The 17902-nt window shown below is 42.6% G+C and overlaps 1 protein-coding gene across 1 annotated transcript; it reads right to left on the bottom strand.

Annotated features, from left to right (window-relative positions):
* Positions 1 to 84: 84 nt before the first annotated feature.
* TOX4 (TOX high mobility group box family member 4) lies at positions 85 to 17819 on the bottom strand. Its single transcript, XM_066277370.1, has 9 exons — positions 17699 to 17819; positions 17420 to 17488; positions 7620 to 7862; positions 6503 to 6763; positions 5961 to 6191; positions 4153 to 4233; positions 2478 to 3221; positions 1114 to 1277; positions 85 to 516 (listed from the first exon to the last, which is right to left on the bottom strand). The coding sequence occupies exons 1-9, from the start codon at positions 17702 to 17704 to the stop codon at positions 456 to 458; spliced, it is 1860 nt and encodes a 619-aa protein (XP_066133467.1). The 5' UTR covers positions 17705 to 17819; the 3' UTR covers positions 85 to 455.
* Between the last annotated feature and the right edge of the window lie 83 nt (positions 17820 to 17902).

The following is a 17902-nucleotide window of genomic DNA, read 5'->3' as shown; positions in this document are numbered from 1 at the left end:
AGTACTAGCTCTCTGTTTAAGAGGTAGCCTTTAATTTACCCTTTCATCCCTTTTAAAATGGATGCACACAGTGGTACTCAAAGCTGATGTGTACTTCATAATTTTAATAATCTTTTAGTCAAGTACTATGACAATTATACCAACAAGTTTCCTCAAATAACCTTCCCCTTCACCACCCCCATGTTCTGCTTGTCCATATTCTCTTCACCCTTTCTTCTGCTATTATAGCTGGCATTTCTGGTTTATACTTGAAAGTAAAAAGCAATTCCAGGTTACAGCAAACTCAGTGGCCCTGCTCCATAGCCTGGCTGGCCCCTTGCTGAAAAAGTGGAGAAGCAGGAAGGATTCGTGGGTTGAGATCAGGCACTACCAGAAGCCCAGCTTGAGTTTTAAAAGCAGGGTCTTGGACATGTTCCTGGCAGATAAATCTTCACTGGCTTGGAGAACAGGAAGGACTATTTTACAAACACCACTGTGTTTGCATTTCTAGAGGCTAACCAGGCCAAGAAGACATCCCTAAGAGAGAAAAAGACACACACAAACAGAATTATAGCTTAGATATATTCTTTCTAATGTCTTAAACAAATAGATTCCCAGTTAATTTCCTACAGCATCAATGTTAGATGGTATTATTCAACAGAAATACTAGGGCAGTGGCCTCAAAAGTCAGAAGTATAGGCAATCTAGTTGACTGAGGGTATACCAATGCTGTTTCATGGATGTAGATAAATCCCAGGAAAATTTGGGGAGATGGGAAAAATTTCCACGATACCCCCCACTCCTGCTATACTTATTAGCACTTATCCATTCCTCTTTAAATTTTAATTCCCTAAGAGGTCTGATTTGCACTAAGGAATACATGAAGCTACTATTTGTAGTTGCTAATGTGTCTTCATACATTTAAAGAGCATACAGAAAGGTAAATGTGGTACCTGAAAAGCATGAACTGCTAACTCTAGCTCTGTACGCTCTTTTTAAGCATAGCCTCTACAAGCAGACATATATAGCAACCTACTCTACCTAAGGTAAAGTAATACTGATATGGCTCAGGGTTACATGTTTTCCAACAGTAAATTCAGCAACACCTGAATTATAAGAGAAACTAGAACTTACCGGCAATGCTTAACCACACACTCATTGCTGCAGTACTCATTGTCCCAGTCCTTACTTGCAACAGGAGGGTTCTCACAACCAGACCTCACACACCGAGGCTGGGGTGAGAGTGTCACAGGAGACCCACTCACCAATTCAACATCCATTTGAGAAGGAGATTCAACCTGTGAGAGGAAGAGTGCACCAAAAATGGATTAGATTTGCTACCTACCTTGCCAGCCACTAGTCAAATTAACTCTAGGACCCAGTGAAGCAACAGGTGTTAAAATCTCTTACATATGTGGTAATGTACCAAAAGAAGGTGAGTTCTTGGTCTCCTCCTTTTTATCCAGTTTTTGAACTTTGCCCAGCAGACTGACATGAAGATTCTTCCCATCAGGAGAATGCTGGCCATATGCCAGTGTAGGTGACCCTTTAACAAATTAGGTTTGAACTGCATGGGTCCACTCAAGCATACACAGATTTACCTGTGCAGTTCAAGGGTCATTTTCATCCCGCAATTGGGAATCCGTGTATGTGGAGGGCCAATTAATAGTTTTACAAGTGTGTGGTGGGTCACTGTACTCTTTAATTTTACCCATCACTGACTTTATTCCACACTCAATAATCCTGAAGATATCAAATCAAAAGCGGAACGTGACTGGAGGTTGGGCCACCTCAACTAAGATCACAAGGGCTAAGATAAGACCAAATGTGCCATTAGAAAAAGGGAAAGAACTTGGAGATTCAGTTTCTTCCCGATAGGGAAATTGTTTCTCTTTAAAGTTACTGCTTCATAAATTGTGGAGCTAGTTTCAAACAGACCTATATTTCAAGATGACCACTAATGTGTAAGTTAAACTAGGGTAAGGGGCATCTGTTCGTGTCACTTTGAACTCACTGATATGAAAGAATTGAATTTTTCCAGCTATATTCCCCACCCATCCCCCAACTAAAAACATCAGCTACACAGTCCAGACACAGGAGAAGCGGAATCACTTATAGCTCCAAAGCTTAGGACTTTTGGGTAGATAACTCCAAAAAATAACTCGGGGTTTAGGCTGTATCTTCTCTAGTCAAATTACAGTACTACTTCTGCTTAGTTAAGAGTAGTCTGGGACAGGACACCCTCTTAGGCTTTTCGCCAAGAACACTACAGAGTATCATGGGTAGAACAAGTCACAGTTGCAGGGAACTGTCCTTTTACTGCAGTGGTTCTCAACCTGTGGGTCGGACCCACAGGTTGAGAACCGCTGTTTTTACAGGATGTTTCATACTTCTGGTTACCAGGCATTAAGTGCTAGTAGCAACTACTTTTATTGGATTAACCAAAAACGCTCATACATTCCTACTAGTCTAGAGAAAAGACTTGAAAACAGGCTCACCTCAGGAACGACATCTGTGATCATCTCACAGATTGTATCAGGAGATGTTTCCTCCACTGTATGGGCCTCAGGGCTGGTGTTCATTGGCCTTTCAGGACTACTTTCCATAACTGGTGGGACTAAGGTGGTTTGCATTTTCAGAGTGGGTCCAGGCACAATCTTGATCTGCAGAGGTGGTGGCTGTTGCTGTAAATTGATTCGCGTTTTCTGAGGTGGAGGCTGTTGCATGGCCTGAAGTGGGGGAGGCTGCTGCAGAATAGTTACTTGCTGCTGAGTGGGGGGCTGAGGCATTTGTTGCAATGGAGGGGGTTGTAGTCGGGGTGGAGGCAGTTGCATAGAAGCAGCAGCAGCTGCTGCAGCCTGCAGCACTGACCGAGTGACAATCTGGGCTTGTTGACTGGGCTGGATAGTAGCTGTGCTGGTCTGGCCTAGTTGGATCCCTCGGGAGGTTACCACTGTGGCTGGGATAACAGTAACCATCCCTCCTTGAGACATGGTAATAGATGAGGGCAACATCTGTTTGGTGATAATCAGCTTGGTGATATTAGGCTGACCCCCAGCCCCAGAAGATGCCTGGTTTGCCACATAGGATGAAAGAGTAGAGTTAACAACAATGGAAGGGGACAGGGCAGGGGGCTCTGTTGAAGCTGGGACTGGAGAAGCTGGGTCAACAGTAGCTACAGGAGGTGGAGAAGGAGTCTGCGATGGTGGCACTGGATCCAACTCCACTGTTTCCACAGTGGCCTAAAAGAACAAAAAAAATAAGTCATTGGGAAATTTACTTTCTTCCCCAAGACATAGTCATTTTAATCACCTCCCAAAAGATATAGGTTGGAAAGGAAGATAGCAGCCCTGGGGCTACCCTGGCTAAAGTAAACAGTGAAAATTAACTCAGAAAGGCTGTTTGGCAAGGTTTCTGGTTTTGTTTTTAAGATTTTATTTGCCCTGGCCAAACAGCCTGATTGGTTTAAAACATCTTTATTTATTTATTTATTTATTCATTTTAGAAAGGAGAGGGGGGAGAGAGAGGAGATAGAGAAGGGGGGAGGAGCAGGAAGCATCAACTCCCATATGTGCCTTGACCAGGCAAGCCCAGGGTTTTGAACCGGCAACCTCAGCATTTCCAGGTCGACGCTTTATCCACTGCGCCACCACAGGTCAGGCCAGCCTGATTGGTTTAGAGCACTGTTCTGAAGCACAAAGGCTGCTGGTTCAATCCCCAGTCAGGGCTCATCCAGGAACAGCTCAATGTTCCTGTCTTTCCCCCACCCCCCGCCCTTCCTCTCTTACTGAAATCAATAAAAATTTAAAAAAATAAAAATTTATTTATTTTTAGAGAAAGTGGGGGGAGAGAGGGAGTGAAAGGGAGAAAGAGAAAGGGCAGTAGGAGCAGGAAGCATCAACTACTAGTAGTTGCTTCTCGTATTTGCCTTGATCGGGCAAGTCCAGGGTTTCAAACCAGCAACCCCAATATTCCAGATTGACCCTTTATCTACTGCGCCACCACAGGTCAGTCCTTTTTTGCAGGATTTATGATGGAAACAACAGGAATCCATGTCTTCTTAAGCTTTTAATACTACATAGTTTTAAGAGGTGTGACAGGTTTTTAAAACTGCTAATAAACAGCTCAAAAAATCTTTTTATTGGTTTAAATATCCATGAAAGCTAACCTTACCTGACACTCTTGATTGTCTTTATAAGCAGCCAGAGCTTTCAGATACTCTTTCTTAGCAGCCTCAGTTTTCCTCTTATATACCTGTAGGAAAGAGAAACTGTTTAAAAGTCCCCATACTCCTAGAAAGACTGATAATTTTATTATTCATCAACTCCTTTTAGCGAATACACTTCTGAAAGCTAGTAATCAAGACAGCCTCCATACCAGACTTTCCAGTGACCAACCGTCTGGAGGCCAGCCAGTCAATAATCTTGTCAGAATAATACACTTCTGAAGCTAATGCCAACCCATGCCCACTTCTATTAACAAAACAAACATGACCCCAAAACTATTTCAGATCAGTAGTCTGCTTAGCCTGGGATTGTACCTAACCAGTATACTCTCCTTTAACAAATGTGTTAAATTGTTTGCAATCCTGGCCATAGGAACTCTTTCCATCTTGTATACCTCTTCTTCCATCTAAGAACTGAAATAGACTTCTCCTTTCTTTGAATTTGGGCTAGCTCTATGAACTGTTTTGACCATTAAAATATGGCTACAGTGGTACAACAAGGCCTTGGGGGTATCTGTTTTTATCTTCTTGGAACATTGGTCAAAGTTTGCCATACTGTAAAGACACTCTGGCCTGTGTGGAGGATAGGGGCCATGTGAAAAAGAACCAGTGCATCTCAGCTAACAGATAACACTGACTGCCAACCATAGCAAAGTCGCTTTGGCCAGCCACACCAGATGTCGTCTGACTACAATTGCAATGAACCCAGGCAAGGACACTAGGAAAACTACCCAACCAATATACAGAATCATGAGAAACAATAAATTGCCATTGTTTTAATTCATTATATTTGTGCTTTGCCTTGGCCGTTTGGCTCAGTGGTAGAGCGTCGGCCTGGCTCAGTGATAGAGTGTCGGCCTGGCGTGCAGGAGTCCTAGGTTCGATTCCCGACCGGGGCAACAAAAGAAGCACCCCTCCCCCTCTCCTTCCTCTCTGTCTCTCTCTTCACGTCCCACAGCAAAGGCTCCACTGGAGCAAAGTTGGCCCGGGCGCTGGGGATGGTTCCATGGCCTCTGCCTCAGGCACTAGAATGGGGATGCAACAGAGCAACGCCCCGGATGGGCAGAGCATCGCCCCCTGGTGGGCATGCCGGGTGGATCCCGGTCAGGCGCATGCGGGAGTCTGTCTGATTGCCTCCCTGTTTCCAGCTTCAGAAAAATATAAATAAATAAATAAATAGTGCTTTGTTGAGTAGCAAGTTATCTATAATAAATTTACCTTTTTCAAATTATTAAGTAGCTGATTCACTATGACACAAGACTTGGATAGTGCATGATAATTATGGCCCTTTCAATTCTATCTTTTATTATATACTACCACAATTTGTATCTTTTTGAAATCCAGATTAAATTTAGATTAGGTGTAGTTTGTTAGTTTAAAGTAGGCCAATGAGAAAATCCTAAACTAAATTCTAAATCCAAACTTGGTAGTAGATTTAGACATAGCCATAGCATGCATGCAACTTATCAAGGAATTCCACTCTAAAATTTCCTATTTTTACAGTAGAAAAAAGGATGAGGCTTAGAAAAGTTAGATTTAGTGTTTTTATAATAATTATTAAAATTTTTAGATGGGTATTCTGGACTTAGTTTATAAGGCTGCAGCATCTAAGACAAAGGATGATCCATCAATGCCATTAAGAAAGAGCTGATATTAAATAACATGTAAGAAAGTTAAAAGAAAACTTAGTTTTTATCCCCTTACTTGGTAACTTCTAGAACATTCATTATCTACTAATTCTTCATTATTTGCTCACCTGTTTTTGCTCCTCTCCCAGACTGTCCCACATGGAGGCCACAATTTTTGAAACTTCCCCAAAAGTGGCATTGGGATTCTGTCCCTTGATGGCAGCCTGTGTATCACGAAAGAATAAAGCATATGCTGAAACTGGTTTCTGAGGTTCATTCGGATCTTTCTTTTTTCTCTTCTTTGGAGTCTTCTGCTTTTTCCCTGCTTCCACCACAACTGTCTTCTGGCTAGGCAGTTGCTGTAGGGGAGAAAAAAAGAGAATTACAAGAAGGAAGAAGGGAAATGTCATGTCTGGAGAACTGTAAGAAAAAGACTTTTATATGGGGGAGACTAGCCACATGGGTGAAATTTTCAGAAATGCTAAAAATAGAGGCAATAGGAGTACATTAGTAAAGTACGTGAGGACCAGTAAGAATGCAGACTGAAAGGCAGAACCCCATACTAGAAAGAGCAGAGGATATGGCAGGACAGGAGTAAAGATACTGAATAGCTCTGTATGCCAAGAGTTTTATCCCAGAATATCTTCATTATGGGCAGGGAATGCCTCACCCTCCGGAAATCCTCAACACCATCCTCATGAAGTGAACTAGTAGGTGAAGGGGTGGTTGAAAGACGATCCTCAGGTGACTGTGCAGGTGGCAGGATGGTGCCACCCCCTAAGCTCAAACCAAGTTGAGAACTCAGTTCTGACTGATCAATGGTGGTCAACTGGCTATGCCCCATCAAGCCAGATGTCATGTCTGTCATTGGTACATCAATTGTAACAGGTGGGTTGGCGCTATACTGAGTTCCTATAGAATGATCCAAGTCCTGAGAGAAGCAGAAGGACTAATTAAACACTAAATATAAAGAACACCCTCCCCCCAACCCTGAGTTCAAGGACAGTTTATAAACCCCCTACTCATCCATACTGTGTTACTGCTTAAACATCAAATAATCTGCCTACATATGAAACAAGCTTCTAATAAAGTACAGAAATTGATAAAGTTACTTCTTTGTACCCAAAAGCCTATTCCAAAGCATTTAAAAGGAACCAGAGAAGTCTTAATTTTGTACAAGTTACTTTAAGGAGCAAATAATTTATTTGGTAATCTGGAGGCAGTAATGGCACAAAGGGTAAAGAAAAACTGCCTCCCTGTACCCTGCTAAAATAATGGCTTTTAAAGTCGCAATACATAGGCAATCAGTAAATAAGGCCACAGTTGAGATGTTTGGTCAAATAAAACATGGAGATGTGCTGATGAGATGTGCTGGGAAGCCTAATATACTGATTTATAACACATACTAACCCACAGTTAATATATTTGGTTTAAACTGTTTTTGAATAAATCAATGTGCCAGCTATCACACATTTGAATCCTAGAATGTGAAGGCCACATTAGAAAGGAAGACAAAAAACCCTTTTCTTTTTTCTAAAATCACAGTAAATTATTTTCAATTCAGGATCAACACTGGATATTTTACAATTTTAAACCATTTTTCAAGTAAAATTGATTCAGATAATACATTCATTCAGGGGAAATTAAGTCCTTGTTGATGAACCTTTACCCACAAAAATGAGAAACAAGTAATATCCAAGTGTAGTAGGGAACAGAAAATCACTCTTGTCTCCCCTAGCACCATGCCCAAGAACTTGCAGTAAGCCTGAAAATGTCTTGCTCCTTACCATGGTCAAGCCCCCGCTCAGGAGCCCCCCGCCCTGCTCCATCAAGCCATGGGTCATGCCCACAGGCATGTCCAATGTCTGGACCCCATATTGGGCTGAAAAGCTGCCATCCTGAGAGGAGGACGGGTCTGCCAGGTCATCAAAGTGGCCAACCACATCTGAGACAGCCAGTGAGGGATCAGAATCCAAGGAGATAGGTGGGATTTCAAATTCCTCATCACCCAAGCTTGGTGTATGGAATGTCTGTACGGGGAAAATAAGAGAAAAAGTAATTAGTAGGAAGAGGAAGAAATGCACTCTACTAAGTGAAGAACATGACTGGGTATATATGGCACATACAAGGCTGCTAACATGAACACAGCTTTCAATTAGTTTATCTTTTCTACCTTTACCATCTCTGTTCTAAAGTATTATGCCTCTTCTAAAGATTCTTTCAGTTCTATTAGTAAAGACCCAGACTTTATAGCCTGTTGAGCTACGATGTTTAAAGTTTCTCTAAAGATTCTGACAGTAATTATTTCACGATTACCACACCTGAGCTGTTAAGACCACAGAAATTGTCAACCAGACAATTACACTTTGTGGTTTAGGTTCCTTTGAACTAGATCCTATATCATAGGTATGTTATCCTCCTCTAAAAAGTATGCACTTAGTTTCCTACCTCTTTTCCATTTTAGAAATCATGATACTAGCCTGACCAGGCAGTGTATAGAGCATCAGCCTGGGACACTGAGGACCCAGGTTCAAAACCCTGAGGCTGCTGGATTGAGTATGGGATCACAGACATGATCTCATGGTCGCTGGCTTAAGTCCAAGATGGCTGGCTTGAGCAAGGGGTCACTGACTCAGCTGGAGCCCCCCAGTCCAGGCACATGAGAAGGCAATCAATGAACAGCTAAGGTGCCACAATTATGAGTTGATGCTTCTCCCTTCCTTTCTGTCCCTGCCTGTGTCCCCCCCCAAAAACTAACAACAACAACAAAAAACAAATAAATCATAATGTTAACAACAAATAAGATTCCCATTTGTAGCACTGGCAGGTTAGCTCAGTTGTTTGGAACGCTGTTCCGAAACACCAGGTTGCAGGTTCAATCCCCAGTCAGCACATACGGGAAGCAAACAAGGAACGCACAACTAAATGGAACAAATGAATGCTTCTCTCTCCCCCCCTCTTCTGTCTCTCTAAAATCAAACACTTAAAAAAAAATCAACCAGTGAATGCATAAATGAAACAACACATCAATGTTACTCTCTCTTCCTCTCTCTAAAATCAATCAAATTTTTAAAAAGATTCCCATTTTTATAGAATTTTGGAAAACCCAACAATGCCAAGATAAGAAAAATGCAAGAGCTACAATCAAAAGGCAAACTGGTGCTCACTTTGGCAGCACATACACTAAAATTGAAAGGGAACATAAGATTAGCATGGCCCCTATACAAAGTCATGAAGTGTTCCATTAAAAAGAAAAAGACAAACTGGTTTTCTCAGTTTCTGAACATATTCTTGGTCTTCGTCTGACCAAGCCTTTCTGCAAGCAAGGAAGAAAAATATTACTCAAGCTGTGTAAAGACAATTCCCTGAGTCCAAGTACTAAAATAATATACTTTATTTAAAAAGGGGCCACCATTCACAAAGCTAATAGATCAATGTCTAATATAAGATACATTAAGGCCCTGGCCGGTTGGCTCAGTGGTAGAGCGTTGGCCTGGCGTGCGAAAGTCCCCGGTTCGATTCCCGGCTAGGGCACACAGGAGAAGCGCCTATCTGCTTCTCCACCCCTCCCCTTCTCCTTCCTCTCTGTCTCTCTCTTCCCCTCCCGCAGCCAAGGCTCCATTGGAGCAAAGATGGCCTGGGTGCTGGGGATGGCTCCTTGGCCTCTGCCCCAGGCGCTAGAGTGGCTCTGGTCGCTGCAGAGCATCGCCCCCTGGTGGGCGTGCCGGGTGGATCCTGGTCAGGCGCATGTGGGAGTCTGACTGTCTCTCCCCGTTTCTAGCTTCGGAAAAATAATAAAAAGATACATTAAATGCTATGGTTCCTTTATGACCTAAAATGTGATCTGCAGCAATAGAGCATTTTATACAGGAGGGGCAAAAGTAGGTTTACAGTTGTGAATATGTAAAAGTTTACCCTTGCATTATTATTAATTATTGTATTATTTTCCATACAAACAACTGTAAACCTACTTTTTTTTTTAATGAGAGAGACAGAAACAGGAAAGGAGAGAAATGAGAAGCATCAACTTGTAGTTGTGTCACTAGCTGTTCACTGGCTGCTTGTCATACGTAATGGGGGGGTGCTACAGCTGAGCCAGTGATGACCCCTTGGTCAAGCCAGTGACCACTGGCTTATATAAGTTTCTTTAAACCAAATTCTCATACAAACAAACTACAAGGACAGGGAAAAGGATTAGGACAACATTTACTGTACTAGATCCATTATTATATAAGTGTTTAAAAATTCTGGGGTTTTTTTGTTTGTTTGTTTTACAGAGACAGAGAGTCAGAGACAGGAATAGACAGGGACAGACAGAAAGGAACGGAGTGATGAGAAGCATCAATCATTAGTTTTTCGTTGCACATTGCGATTGCTTTCTCATATGTGCCTTGACTGTGGGCCTTCAGCAGACTGAGTAACCCCTTGTTAGAGCCGTGACCTTGAGTCCAAGCTAGTGAGCTTGTGCTCAAACCAGATGAGCCTGCGCTTAAGCTGGCGACCTTGGGATCTCGAACCTGGGTCCTCGGCATCCCAGTCTGTCACTCTGCCCACTGCGCCACCACCTGGTCAGGCTTAAAATTCTGTTTAAAGATACTGATTGCATTGACAAAGTAAAAGATGCCTATCCACAACAAAAGATGCTTACCACACAAATAAAAAAGCAATTCAGCTGAGATATGAAAATGATTCTAGCCTGACCAGGCAGTGGCGCAGTGGACAAGAGTTGGACTGGGACGCGGAGGACCTGGGTTCGAGACCCCAAGGTCGCCAGCTTGAGCATGGGCTCATCCGGTTTGAGCAAAGCTCACCAGCTTGGGCCCAAGATTGCTGGCTTGGGCAAGGGGTTGCTCTGTTTGCTGTAGCCCCCCCCCCCCCAGTCAAGGCACATATGAGAAAGCAATCAGTGAACTACTAAAGTGCCACAACGAAAAAAATTGATGCTTCTCATTTCCCTTCCTGTTTGTCCCTATCTGTCCCTCTCTGTCTCTGTCAAAAAAAAAAAAAAGAACAGAAAATGATTCTATTTGTTAATGAGAACTGAGGAAGAGTAAAAATTGATATCCAAAAGAAGAGACCAGTGTTCTACAAAGGACTAATCCTCACAAACCATCTGGAGTGCTCTCATGGACTAACCAGACATGCAGAGACTGCATTGTATCAAATTAACAAGGCAGTCTTTCTATGTACCACCTCCTGGAAACAGCTTTTTTTTTTTTGGATTTTTTCTGAAGTTGGAAACGGGATGGGGGGGAGGGGAGGGCAGTCAGACAGACTCCCCGCATGCACCCAACTGGGATCCACCCAGCACGCCCACCAGGGGGGCGTCGCTCTGTTGCAACCAGAGCCACTCTAGCGCCTGAGGCAGAAGCCACAGAGCCATCCTTAGTGCCCGGGCCAACTTTTGCTCCAATGGAGCCTTGGCTGCTGGAGGGGAAGAGAGAGACAGAGAGGAAGGAGAAGGGGAGGGGTGGAGAAGCAGATGGGCGCTTCTCCTGTGTGCCCTGGCCGGGAATCGAACCCGGGACTCCTGCATGCCAGGCCGACACTCTACCACTGAGCCAACGGGCCAGGGCCTGCTGTAGCTCCCCTGTCCCCCCATCAAGGCACACATGAGAAAGCAAACAATGAACAGCTAATGTGCTGCAACAAAGAATTGATGCTTCTCATCTCTCTCCCTTCCTGTCTGTCCCTATCTGTCCCTCTGTCCAAAAAAAAGGCCTACCTGAATGAAAAAGATTAAAACTCCCTTCAGATTATACAGCCTTCCTATTTCAAGTAATGTTATAACAAATGCTAAGCTTATCTCTCTGGACACTTACCTAACTTTTAAATATTATTACAGTCGTCCCTTGCCATATTGTGGTTCACTTTTCACTGGCTCACTGTATCGCGGATTTTTAAATTGTACATATATCTAATTTTGTATTGTGGATTTTTCACTATATTGCGGGATTTTGTAGTATTATAGGTATTTTTACACATTTATTATTTTAATTATTTTTAAGTAAAATAAGTGTTTTTTAGCCTAAAAACTTGAAAACAATATGAATATATATTTAAAGATGGAAAAGAATAAAAAAATATATAAATAATAAAATAAATATAAGGTCACTACTTCATGGAGTTTTACCTATTGCAAGGGGTTTTGGAACCTAACTTCTGCGACAGACAAGGGACCACACTGTATTCCTTACTTTCTTGAGGCAAAAGTTATGTACAAAATTTTAAGTGTACAGCTCAATGTTTTATTTTAATTTAAATTTTTGTATTTTTCTTAAGTGAGAAGTGGGGAGGCAGAGAAACAGACTCCCACATGCACCTGATGGAGATCCTACCCGGCAATCCCACTAGGGGGCGATGATGCTCTGCCCATTTCAGGCCATTGCTCCACTGCAACGGGAGCCATTTTAGCACCTAAGGCGAGGCCATGGTACCATCCTCAGCACCCAGGCCAACTTGCTCCAGTAGAGCCTTGGCTGTGGGATGGGAAGAGAAAGATAAGAGAGAAGGGAGAGAGGGAAGGGTGGAGAAGCAGACGGTCGATTCTACTCTGTGCCTTGACAGAGAATTGAACCTGGAACACCCACACACTGGGCCAATACTCTACCACTGAGCCAACCAGCCAGGGCCTTCAATGAATTTTTTACATATGTTAATATACAATTAATCACCACTCATCACAGATACAGAAGATTTCTACCATTCCAAAAGATTTTTTCATGGTCCTTCCCAATGTTCCCTTGCTTCCACAACAGATATCACTATTCTGATTTCTATCACTATAGTTCAGTGTTATACAATCTTCATTAAAATATGAACCTGTGCCTGACCAGTGGTGGTGCAATGGGCAAAGCATCAACCTGGAATACTGAGGTCGCTGGTTCAAAACCCCGGGCTTGCCTAGTCAAGGCACATATGGGAGTTAATGCTTTCTGCTCCTCCCCCTTTTTCTCTCTCTTTGACTCCTCTCTCTAAAATAAATAAATAAATAAATCTAAAATAAATAAATAAAATAAATTATAAAAAATTTAAAAATGAACTTGTATAGTGCCTACTCTTTTGTTCTGGCTTCTGTTAGTGTTATATTTTTGAGATCTTCCAAGTTGCATTAAATAGTAATTCACTTTTTTTATTGCTGTGTAATATTCCTTTTAACAAATGTACCAGTTTGTAGATACTAGGTTGTTTCCAGTGTTTAGCTACTGTGAATAAAGTTGCTGTAAACATACACGTTTTTGGTGAATATAAGCATTCATTTCATTTCATTTCTCTCATGTATATATTAAAGAGTGGAATTACTAGTCACAGGGTAGGTGTGTGTAACCTTAGTACACTGCTCACAAAAATTAGGGGATCAGGAATGTGCAGATACTCCAGTACTTTCAGCCTTTTGTATAGTGGCATTTTCACCAATGAAATAGTTGGTTTTACATTTCATTTGCATAATTGAACAATTTTCTTTGACTTGTTTGCTTTTTTGATGTTCTTGTGTGTTTTTTTACAGAGACAGAGAGTCAGAGAGAGGGACAGACAGGGACAGACAGACAGGAATGGATAGAGATGAGAAGCATCAATCATCAGTTTTTCATTGCGACACCTTACTTGTTCATTGATTGCTTTCTCATATGTGCCTTGACCATGGGGCTACAGCAGACCGAGTAACCCCTTCCTCAAGCCAGCAACCTTGGGTCCAAGCTGGTGAGCTTTGCTCAAACCAGATGAGCCCGCACTCAAGCTGGCGACCTTGGGGTCTCAAACCTGGGTCCTCCGCCACATCCAGTCTGACGCTCTATCCACTGTGCCACCGCCTGGTCAGGCTCAAATGCTTTTTTTTTAATCGCTTCATATTCACCTTGAAATATTCCAATTTTTGTAAGCAGTACAGATACAGCCAGTTTTCCAAAGTGGTTGAATGAATTAACGCTCTCACCAGCAATGATCAAGAGTTTTCTACATAGTTGTTAACTCTTGGAATTGTCAGTATCTTTAATGTGTGTTGTTTTTTTTTTAATTTATTGATTGATTTTAGAGAGAGAGAGAGAGGACAGGAGGAAGACACAGAAACATCGATCTGTTTCTGCATCTGCCCCAACCAGGGATCAAATCCTTAACTGTGGCTTATAAGGCGACACTAACCAAACTGTCCAGCCAGGGCAGTCATTTTAATTTTAAACGTTCTGGAGGGTGTGTTATGGTATCTCCTTATGAGTTTAATTGGCATTTCTCTGATGGGTAATAATGACTCTTGGTCACATGTCTAATGAAAATTTAGATAACCTTTTATGTTAATTGTGTGTTCAAATCTTATGCCCATACTAGACTTATTGGGGTGATCACTCCCTAAGTTAAATGTGTAATCACTATGTTGTACACATGAAACTAATGATATTGAATGTCAACTGTAATTAAAAAAACCCAAAAAACCTGAGATGCCTCCCATTCTGTCATAGTTGCAAAGAATTCAGCACCTAAAAAGTACTCAATAAGTAAACCCCTAACATCAACCAAAAAAATCTTTTGCCCATGTTAAATTGGATTATTTCTTTTATTTTGCAAAAGTATTTGATATGTTCTGAATATAAGTCAGCTATGTGTATTAAATACCTTATAGTCTGTGGAGTGCCTATTTAAATTCTTTTTTTAAGTTTTAGTGAGAGGAGGGGAGGCAGAGACAGGTTCCTGCATGCGCCCCGACCAGTATACATCTGTCAAGTCCAGTACAGGGAGATGCTCTGCCCATCTGAGGCCATTCCTCCGTTGCAACTAGAGCCATTTTAGCGCCTAACACAGAGGCCATGGAGCCATCCTCAGCACCCAGGGCCAACTCGCTTTAATTGAGCCTTGGCTATAGGAGGGGAGAAGAGAAAGAGAGAAGGCAGGGGCAGTGGAGAAGCAAATGGGTGCTTCTCCTGTGTGCCCTGACCAGGAATCAAACACAGGACATCCACATGCCAGGCTGACGCTCTACCACTAAGCCAACCAGCGAGAGCCTAATTTTTTTTTTGAGAGAGAGAGAGACAGACAGACAGATGGGGAGAGATATGAGAAGCATCAACTCAAAGATGCATCCCTTTAGTTTTCATTGATTGCTTTCTCATATGTGCCTTGGGGGGGCCAGCTGAGTCAGTGACCCCTTGCTCAAGCCCGCGACCTTTGGGCTCAAGCCAGTGACCATGGATGGGGTCATGTCTATGATCCCACACTCAAGCCAGCCACCCTGCGCTCAAGCTGGAAAGCTCACACTCATGCCAGGGACCTTGGGGTTTGGAACCTGGGTCCTCAGTGTCCCAGGCCAAAGCAAAATCCACTGCGCCACTGCCTGGTCAGGCCCTATTTAATTTCTCAATGGTGTGTTTTGATGAAAAGTAGTTCCTAATTTCAATGAAATCCATTTTTCTCAATTTTGTTATGGCTAATACTTTTGTGGACATCTTATTTTTTTCAAGAAAACTTGAGAGGCAGACAGATAGGAAGAGAGAGAGAGATGAGAAACATCAACTCATAGTTGTGGCACCTTGTTCACTGATTGCTTTGAGTGCTTTGACTGGGAAGCTCCAGCCAAGCCAGTGACCCCTTGCTCAAGCCAGTAACCCTGGTCTCAAGCCATTGACTTTTGGGCTCAAGCCAGCAACCATGGGGCCATGTCTATCATCCCATGCTCAAGCTGCTGAGCCTGTGCTCAAGCCAACAACCTCAGGTTTTGAACCTGGGTCCTCAGTGTCCCAGGCCAATGCTCTATATACTGTGCCACTGTCTGGTCAGGCGAAAACTCTTAAAATCACTCTTCTCCTTAAACAAAATTATAAAAAATTACCTTTACTAGTTCTAAGCAGCTCACAGTAAGACCAGATACAACAAAAACCACAAACCAATTAAAATAAAGCTTAAAAATAAGGAGTGGGGGAAGGGAAGGTGAAACTGCAAAGAGGAGAACTGTTGTTAACAATGACAGAATACTGGGTAAAAGAAGCCATTGAAATTTAATTATCAGCTTGTTGGCAAAGTACTTTTGTTTTTCTTAAAATAGTCTTGAAGTCATAAAAGCAAAAAGAAAGAATAGACTCAAAACTGGAAAGTCTCTTGATGTAGACAATGTGAAATTTACCAATCTACATAAATTTAAATTGTGAAGACCTGATTTAGAAGAAATTGGCAATCATGCACTTTCATGTGGATGAGCCCGATATGAAATTTACAACACTCACAATAATGAAATTAAACCATGAAGAGAAGAAACTGGCAATGAGACTGCAAAGCATCAAACAGATTTTAGTTTCATATCATTTATAAATTAGTGTTCATTTGGCCTAACCTGTGGTGGCGCAGTGGATAAAAGCATCAACCTGGAACACTGAGGTCACCGGTTCGAAACCCCGGGCTTCCCTGGTCAAGGCACATATGGGAGTTGATGCTTTCTGCTCCCCCCTCCCTTCTTTCTCTGTCTCTCTCTCTCTCTGTCTCCTCTCTCTAAAATGAATAAATAAAATCTAAAAATAAATAAATAAAAATAATTAAAAAAGAAATAAAACTTACTTAAAAATATTTTTAAAAATTACTGTTCATTTGATTCACACTTTCCCTTGCTTAGGAGAATAATAATAGCAATATAGAAGTTTAAAACAAGTAACTGTTCCATGTCAATTTAATTCTCATCCATGAAAACGTTAAGATTTATTATAAGATAAGCCTGTTCCACAGCAACTGAGAATTCTTGGTACCAAAAAAAAAAAAAGAAAGAAAGAAAAAAAAGGCAGTGGAAAGCTCAAGACTTCAGTTTCTCAAACACCAGGAAATTTATTCTTGTCTGTTCCATCATTCCCTTTTGCCTTATTAAGTGATACTTATCTATATTATGACAATATTTCAACCAAAACTTTCTCACAAATACTAAAAGACCTCTCCATAACCATTACTTCTACTTCTCAACATCACAAGAAACTATTATTACAGCCATTGGACAGCTGGAGAAACTGTGAAGTAACCTGCTCAAACTGAGTCACTGGGAAACAGAAATACATGTTCTACTCAACTCCCTATATGTTTTCTGGCAACTATTTCATTTCATCCTGTCACTAGCAAAACAAACTGACACCACGTATAAAAACATAATTATTAGTTTTTCTATTTTTATCACTGAGTAGGAAATTTAAATGAAACAAAGACCCCTTCCACAGTTTGTTTCAAGAATGAACACATGCCCACAGTTAACCCCTGCTAGGTATATTCTTTCCCTCACCCCAATTTCTTTGGCTAATATATTCTCGTTCCTCTGCGATCTCCCAAGATTGTCGCAGTTATTTTTCCACAACTAGACACAATTCCACTGTCTTCCAATACAGAACGACTCTGAAATACGTTAGTTCTTAACACGTCCCGCTTTTCTGGTAACAGCAGTCTATCGGGCCTCCCTTTAGTGCTCACAGGCTCCACAAGCAGCTGCTGCTCGCCTCTAAATGCCAACAGCGGCCTCTGGTTCCCGGTCCCTGGGGTCCCCTGGTCCCTGGGGTCCCCACCACCCTACCCCACCGCTGCCTCACATCCCTCCCGAGCCTCCCCACCCCCAGCGTCGGCAGCTCGTGCTCACCTCGGCCCCTGACAGGAAGGGATGCGAGGGCCCTGTGATCGTCAGGTAATTGTCATTTCCTCCGGGAAACTGAAAACCAAAAGAGAGTCGCAGGGGTAGGATAAGTGGAGAAGGGAGTTAGCTCGGAGGGACGGATTCTGACCCCACATTCAGGAAACACTTCCCAAACCCCGCTCTCTCTGCCGTCCTGTCAACTGCCTCTCCGCCCAACTTCCCGCCTCTGCTTCAACCCGGTCAGCCACGCTCTCCCGCCAGCCTTCTCAGCGTCCAGTTTCCTACCTCCATCTTCACACAACGGCTACCACCATCTCAATCCCCTCATCGTTCCCACCGCCCCCACAGTACTCGTAATGCCGTCACTTCCTCAAGGAAGTGCGTCGCTCTCCACTGATTGGAAGGAGCGCTGTGGAGCTGTTGCGAGTCAGGCCCGGGAAGGCCGAGCGGACGGAAAGACTAGCTATCGCCCCCTGGAGCTTGGTGGGA

The sequence above is a fragment of the Saccopteryx bilineata genome, chromosome 4, assembly GCF_036850765.1.
Source record: "Saccopteryx bilineata isolate mSacBil1 chromosome 4, mSacBil1_pri_phased_curated, whole genome shotgun sequence".
Classification (NCBI taxonomy): domain Eukaryota; kingdom Metazoa; phylum Chordata; class Mammalia; order Chiroptera; family Emballonuridae; genus Saccopteryx; species Saccopteryx bilineata.
The sequence above is the reverse complement of the archived record's forward strand: the minus strand, read 5'-3'. Positions and strand labels throughout refer to the sequence as shown.

Excerpts from the sequence above, each read along its gene's own strand:
- TOX4 (XM_066277370.1), bottom strand. Across the intron at positions 3,222-4,152 it reads AAGACAATCAAGAGTGTCAG|GCCACTGTGGAAACAGTGGA; the intron begins GTAAGGTTAGCT and ends TTGTTCTTTTAG. Across the intron at positions 1,278-2,477 it reads TCACAGATGTCGTTCCTGAG|GTTGAATCTCCTTCTCAAAT; the intron begins GTGAGCCTGTTT and ends TTCCTCTCACAG.